The sequence below is a fragment of the Sinocyclocheilus grahami genome, unplaced genomic scaffold (genome assembly GCF_001515645.1).
Source record: "Sinocyclocheilus grahami isolate Dianchi unplaced genomic scaffold, SAMN03320097.WGS_v1.1 scaffold260.1, whole genome shotgun sequence".
Taxonomy (NCBI): Eukaryota; Metazoa; Chordata; class Actinopteri; order Cypriniformes; family Cyprinidae; genus Sinocyclocheilus; species Sinocyclocheilus grahami.
This window is the reverse complement of record NW_015505439.1, coordinates 254334-261990: the sequence shown is the minus strand read 5'-3', so window position 1 is coordinate 261990 and position 7657 is coordinate 254334. Positions and strand designations below refer to the sequence as shown.

The 7657-nt window shown below is 38.3% G+C and overlaps 1 protein-coding gene and 1 pseudogene across 1 annotated transcript in view; both read left to right on the top strand.

Annotated features, from left to right (window-relative positions):
* The window catches only part of LOC107599102 (SLAM family member 5-like), a gene marked incomplete at its 3' end in the record, with an annotated part of 10745 nt that extends 6111 nt beyond the window's left edge, over positions 1 to 4634 (top strand). The window contains exons 4-6 of the mRNA XM_016290604.1: positions 2268 to 2292; positions 3786 to 4115; positions 4393 to 4634. Of these exons, the coding sequence (XP_016146090.1) occupies positions 2268 to 2292; positions 3786 to 4115; positions 4393 to 4634 (597 nt within the window). The remainder of the gene's footprint in view (positions 1 to 2267; positions 2293 to 3785; positions 4116 to 4392) is intronic.
* A 990-nt stretch (positions 4635 to 5624) lies between these two features.
* The window catches only part of LOC107599101 (zinc finger protein 850-like), a 26448-nt pseudogene continuing 24415 nt past the window's right edge, over positions 5625 to 7657 (top strand).

The following is a 7657-nucleotide window of genomic DNA, read 5'->3' as shown; positions in this document are numbered from 1 at the left end:
CAACGCGTAAAAAGACAGTATAAGTCATTATAATCAGTAATTATGTCCCCACTGGATGCAACGAATGTCTCGTTTATAATGGGTTTTCATGTTTTTGTCTCGTCGCTCCGGCCGGGACACGGCATCATCACAGTATGGTGAGGGGCGTAACATTTCCGTCACACGCTTGAGGTATTCAGCCAATCACAACGCACTGGATAGCTGGCCAATCAGAGCACACCTCGCTTTTCAGACGATGAGCTTTATAAAAATCGACACGTTTCAGAAAGGCGGGGCATAGAGGAGAAACAATAATGTACAGTATGTGGAAAATAATGTGTTTTTTTAACCTTAAACCGCATAAACACATTTCATTACACCAAATACACAACATAATGTTATTTTTAGCAACATCATATGACCCCTTTAATAGTATGAAAATAATATGAGAACACTTTTCTAAACACAGTTCAAGCGGGTGATTTGTTCCTGCAACACAAAGACATTAGAGAAACTGAAATCAGACTGAGAGGGGAAACATTTGAGACATTTGATAAGAAATGAACAACAAGCCAAACACTCTCAGGATCTCATGATGAAACGGCTGCTTTCACACACTTTTAACTTCTCTATTCAGTAATCATGTTATGGGTCAATTTATTTCTGTTGAAAACGAGGCCATTGAACAGATCTGCAGGAAGTTGAAGCGTACTGGAGCTCAAAGCAGGTAAAGTTCGCATGTTGTGAAATGAGCAAAAAATAGGTAAACGGTCACACTCATCAACACAGAATAAACAGGCAGTTATTTTAGCCGAGATGAGTTTCACATCACTTTACTACAGAGCAGCCTCACATCAATGCATCTGTCATTTTATTACTGAAACTGTTTTATTACTGTTTGTCTCTTCATATTTGTGGACTAAACCCGTTGAAGATGTTGGACAGATTTTGGTTCTGTTCGTGTTTGTGGCATCTGGTTGGTGAGTTTGAAATGTGTTTTTATGACTACAGTTCATTCTTCCGATTTAGTGTTTGTTATTTCTAAATGTCCCATATGTAAAAACAACAAAGCTCAAAAACAGCATTAGGGGCCGTCCACACAGAACACGTCTTTGCGTCTAAAAACGGGGGACATAGTGCTCAGGAATGTACTTTTTAAAAAGCGCAGCACAGAACACAAAGGTCTCGAGACACGCTTTGATACAATAATGGAAACAATAGTAGGGATGGGCGTATCGATCCTGAAGTATCGATATTGATACTGATGCGAGTATCGAAAGTATCGATACTCAAAAAATATCGATACTAAGGTGTGTTTTTTTGTAGCCTACATAGTGCAATTAGATTTATTTAAACTGAACGTTAAAAGTTCATATTGATCGTGTTCTAGGGTGACCATATTTTAGTTGTTCAAAAAGAGGACAGTAGGGGGCGGGGTTTGTGGGTGGGGCTTCACCTAACAGTATATGTAGTAAGGTTTTTTTTTGTTTGTTTGCTTTTGTTTTTATAATAAATAAAAAGAAAACAAGTAGAAAGAATAGAAAAAGAATAGGGAATGCTAGTGTTAGAGGGTAATATTTCAATAAAAATAAAACAAGTCAATAGAACAGAAAAATAATAGATAACGCAAGTGTAAGAATGTCATTATTTATAATAAATAAAATAAAAATAAGTAGAAAGAATAGAGAATGTTAGCGTTAGAGGCTCTCCTATCTTTATAAATAAAACAAGTAGTTAGAATAGAAATAGAATAGAGAGTGCAAATGTTAGTCAAGTTTTTTAATAAAAAAAAACGAGATAAAATTAGAAGTAGCATTAGAATAGAGCGTGCTAGAGTTAGAGGGTCAAATGAAGATAAAAGAGATGTGTTTTCAGCCGTTTCTTGAAAATATTAAGGACTCAGCTGCTTGGATAGAGCTGGGCAGGTCTTTCCACCAGGAGGGAACAGTTAATGTAGAAGTCCATGAAAGTTCTATCATAGGTAGAATGCAACATGTTCAATACAATCATTCCAGTCAAATGTAATTTATGCAATATTTCAAACCTTTAACCCACTTTGGAAGAAAATCAACCCAGGGCAACAGTTTAAAAGTAGCCCGATTCTGTGGAAAAAACGCGGACTTGGCAACCCTGCATCCAACAAGAGCTACCGGAGTCAGCTTTGCCTGATCACAGGTCGAGAATAAGGAGAGATGACTGACAAGACCATGCTGGAGTATTTGCTGCTCAACAGATCCTGAGCTCACTGACAAATATCTGATCTTGTGAGATGTGCTCCCTTTACACAGAGTGAGTGTGATGGCGAAATCGAAAGTGAGAGTAAACAGCGTAAACGCTCATTCAAAAGAGATTTAAATCTCTTTTAAATACTAATACTAATATTATACTTTTAAATACTCCTTAATGCACCAAAATTATATACAATATTAGAATGTTTAAAGGAGTGGACACAAAAATCGCGAAACACATGTTGCGGGAGCAGGCGGCAGTGGTCAGAGATTCAGCGGGAGCGGGATTAAGAAAACGGCTGAATCCCGGAGATTTTGGGCGATTAAGAATTCCCGGCCGGACACATTTTTGTAGGTCCAAAAAGAGGACATGTCCGGGGAAAAGAGGACGTATGGTCACCCTATAATGTTGGTATAAATCATACACTGTCAGAATAAAAACGTTGCATTTTATGCATGCAACAGCCTTTCACTGGCAGTCTCTTATGAAAATGAACCATGGTTTTACTAAAGTGACCGTAGTTCAACTATAGTATTTGTAGATTTCCATGGTACAGTAAACATATTTTAACCATGTGTAACATAAATATAACCTAATAAGTTGCAATTAAAGCATATTGAATGTTAAAATGCATTTCAAATATAAAGTTAAGTGGGTATCATTACCCATTTTACTCTTAGCAATTTAATAATTTAAAAAAGGAAAGGAGAGGAAAGGATGTGATGTGTGGCCATGTATGGGGCCACGACTGCCCCTCATATATTTCATCATTTAAAAGTTCAGTTTAGTAGTATTGGGAAGTCTTTTAAATACTAATGGGAAGGAAGTCGTGGCCTAATGGTTAGAGAGTCGGACTCATAACCCAAAAGGTTGTGGGTTCGAGTCTCGTACCGGCAGGGATTGTAGGTGGTGGGAGGGAATGTACAGCGCTCTCTCTCTTCAATACCACGACTGAGGTGCCCTTGAGCAAGACACCGAACCCCCAACTGCTCCCCGGGCGCCGCAGCATAAATGGCTGCCCACTGCTCCGGGTGTGTGTTCGCGATTTGTGTGTGTTCACTGCTGTGTGTGTGCACTTTGGATGGGTAAATGCAGAGCACTAATTCCGAGTATGGGTCACTATACTTGGCCACATGTCACTTCACACTTTTTTTATTGTATCGGTATCGGTATCGACATCGACAATACTGGCCTTTAAAAGTATCATTATCGTTACAGTTGCCATGCCAACTTCCTACTGTAAACAAAAGCTTGCAACGCATGCCCCGCCTCCGGGGTCTTCTGATTGGTCCACTGTTTTGGAACTGGTATTAATGAGCGGCTATGCGTGTAAAAGTTGACACAGTAAAAGCTGACATTGGAAAAAATATGGAAAAGTAGCGCATTGTAATGGAAAAACTCAGCTGTGACGTGATTCTCATCTGCAGTAAAAGTGTTTTCTGTGTGAGATGATGTCTTCAGTTCCTGCATCAGTAAATTAGTTTTATTCAAAATCACCACGAAGACTCAGTTTTGTTTGGATTTTATCATTTTCGTTTACTTTTGTGACAAACCCTGTGTTTCTGTTTGTTCTTCAGGTGTGTTTGCTGATGCAGATGCAGTGACGTCAGTGTCAGTGATGGAGGGAGGTTCAGTCACTCTAGAATCTGGTGTTACTGAAATACAGACACATGATGTGATAATGTGGACATTTGGACGTCCAGAGGCTCGTATCGCTCAAATCAATAAACAGGCTGGAATCTTTTCTACATATGATGGTCCTGACGGGAGATTCAGAGACAGACTGAAGCTGGATCATCAGACTGGATCTCTGACCATCACAAACACCAGAAACACACACTCTGGACTTTATCAAGTAATCGATGGCATGACACTGACCACACACAGATTCAATGTTACTGTCTATGGTGAGTCACAATTACAGTGTCATTTGTGCTTCATATATAAAACAAATCATTTAAGATAACATACACATTCATTGGTGAACTTTATTTTTCATGTTTTTTAAAATAGTCTTTCATTTGGTAATTAGTCTATGGCAATTTTCTGTTTGACAGTATGAACCTGGTACATGTGAATCCATTATAAATTTTGAGAAAATAATTAAGATGCATACTAATATTTCACTCAAAACGAAACAGCCTCCTAGTTACTTGCTGTTCATTTATTCTCTCATGTTTCCAGCTCGTCTGCCTTGTCCTGTCATCAGCAGAGATTGTTCTTCTTCATCATCATCATCATCATCATGTTCACTGGTGTGTTCAGTGGTGAATGTGGATCATGTGACTCTCTCCTGGTACAAAGGAAACAGTTTATTGTCCAGCATCAGTGTGTCTGATCTCAGCATCAGTCTCTCTCTACCTCTGGAGGTGGAATATCAGGATAAAAACAGCTACAGCTGTGTGCTCAACAATCCCATCAGCAACCAGACTCAACATCTGGACATCACTCAACTCTGTCACACATGTTCAGGTACAGCAGCGCTGATATTAGTGTTTACTACGCAGCTTTGTGGAATACTCAATTCTGATTGGCCAATAGTTGCATTCAAGTGTTGTCTTATATTCGTTGTCATCCACAGCAACGCTGTATATCACAGAGAACTTGCGCTCTCTTGATTCAATTTCATACAAACGCATCTGGCACCATTTTGTGTCTCACCCTGATAGCACACGTACATCACGGAGACGTCTATTTGATTAACATCTGCTAGACTTATTTTTTAGAGTGTTTGCTCATCTGCGATACATCTATAGGACGTTTCCTATCAGATGTCAAATAGATGTTTATGATGTAAAACTGACATCTTAAAGACATCTATCAGATGTTTGTTCACAGCAGATGTTTTCCAGATGAAGCGATCTTTAACAGACCTCTTGCAGACATATGTGCTTGTGGATGATATTGTAGCCCTGTCTTTCTTTTTGCTAAGCCGATTGTTTTATACTTTCGAATGGACTGTTCTTATAAGTGGAATATACAGGTAAAAACTTAAAATAAAGTCAAATCAATATTTCATATCTACGTATTTATTTATTTGGTCAATATAGCCTTGTAAAAATTTAACATTTAAAAAAACATTGAGCAACCAAGACTGATTAAAATTACAGCATTTTACAAACAATCTGAAATAGAAAGTTAAAAATAAATCTGGAATGTAATGTTTTAATCGTTTTTACCCAGATAGCAGATACGTCTGCAAGAGGTCTGTTAAAGATCGCTTGATCTGGAAAGCATCTGCTGTGTACAATCATCTTATAGACATCTCTAAGATGTCAGTTTTACATCATAAACATCTTATAAACATCTATTTGACATCTGATAGCAAACGTCCTATAGACGTATTGCAGATGAGCAAACACTCTAAAAAATACATCTTGCAGATGTAATGCAGACGTCACATAGACGACTCCAAGATGTACGTGTGCTATCAGGGTAAGATGTTTATGATTTAGAATGAATGTAAAACTGACATCTTAGGGATGTCTATCAGATGTTTGTACACAGCAGATGCTTTCCAGATGAAGCGATCTTTAACAGACGTCTTGCGGACGTACCTGTGCAATCTGGGTATATTAAACTTCTGACAAATAAAACAGCAACCGATAGTTAACATTATTGACTGAACTGAACTCATGTTTGATGTTTTTATTTCTCAGACTCTGTCCACGCTTGTGGTTCTACTGAAGCTGTGATCCGATTGGTCGTCACTGCTCTGGTGGGCGTGGCTGCCGCCGCTGCTGCTGCTGTTCTGGTTTATGACATCAGATCCAGGAGAGCTGAACAGAATGTTTGATTGCTGGTTTTTAAAATCAGTCTTCCTCAAATACTGAACTTTAAACTTAGTTATTTTGAATCTTAATTTGAATATTTGATTGATGTTTGATGTTCATATCCACTCTTAATGTTCTATTTTGTTTTATTCTATAATAAACGTTTGATATGATTACAGCAGTGTTTCCTGTTCCTGACACAGATATTCAATATCGATGAATATGTTTGTATTTATTGAGTGCATATATTAATCATATGAAAATATCAGTTACCAGTTTTCTACACATAGTCATAGCAGGTGATCTGTTCCTGCAATATAAAGCTTTTAGAGAAACTCTGAAATCATTCTGAGATAAGAAACAATTTAGACACTTGATAAATGAACAACAAGCGAGCTGAAGACAGTTACAGTAGAGACCAGAGCGAACCCTGATAGCACACATACTAGGGTGAACATACGTGCCATTTTTCCAGGACGCGTCCTTGCCAGGATTTCTATATTGCCTAAAATATCTAGGTTTTGGCTTTGTGTGAAGACCAATCGGTGTATGACATCAAAATACCATACAGACGGTTCCTTATGCTTTCAAAATGCTCTCAAGGTATTTTGATGTCATACACTGATCGGTCTGCACACGCAAACAAAGCCAAAACCTAGATATTTTAGGCAATATAGAAATCCTGGCCAGGACGCGTCCTGGGAAAATGGCACGTATGGTCACCCTAACACATACATCTCAGAGACCTCTATTCGACGTCTGCATTACATCTGCAAGACGTATTTTTTAGTGTTTGTTCATCTGCAATACGTCTACAGGTTGTTTCCTATCAAATGTCAAATAGACGTTTAGAAGATGTTAATGATTTAGAATGAATGTAAAACTGACATCTTAAAGACGTCTATGAAATGTTTGTACACAGCAGATGCTTTCCAGATGAAGAGATCTTTTACAGACATCTTGCAGACAGACGTACCTGTGCAATCTGGGTATAGCATGCCAGGACGCCCGTAAATCGCTCCGTACGGGATAACTGTTTAGAAGTAACGGTGAGAACAATATTGCTAACTACATTAGCGGTCATTAATTTGATACTTAACATGAGCATATTGTCCGCGACTATTTATAGCGATGTTGTTACCAATGTTTTAAGAACAAAAATCAGCAGCGATCTATATTCATGGGCTAGGGACTGAAATATGCAAAAATAAGCGTTTATTGAAGAGAACCGTGAGAACATGATTCAGAATCCTGCAGTATGAAACCTAATGAAGGACAAAGAGGTTGGTTTATGCTTATTCTTTATTGAAAATAAACTAAGGTCACAACATTGTTACATCTAATAATATATGGACAGATAACCCTGTTGAAAAAAACAGCATATGCTGGTTAGGTATGTTTTGACGCTGGGATGCTGGTTTAAGCTGGTCCTTCCACAGTGAGGTTTTTTAACTATGATCAGTGCGGTAAGGATTTTATTACAGCGTCAGCACTGAAGAGATACTTGAGAGTTCATTCAGGTGAGAAGCCTTACTTGTGCTCTCTGTGTGGAAGGAGTTTTGCACAGGTGGACTGTTTTAAAAGGCACCAGGAGGTCCATAGTGGTGTGAAAGATCAGTGTGCTATAGTGTGGGAAGGCTTTTATTACATCCGACCAACTTAAAGGTCACATATTT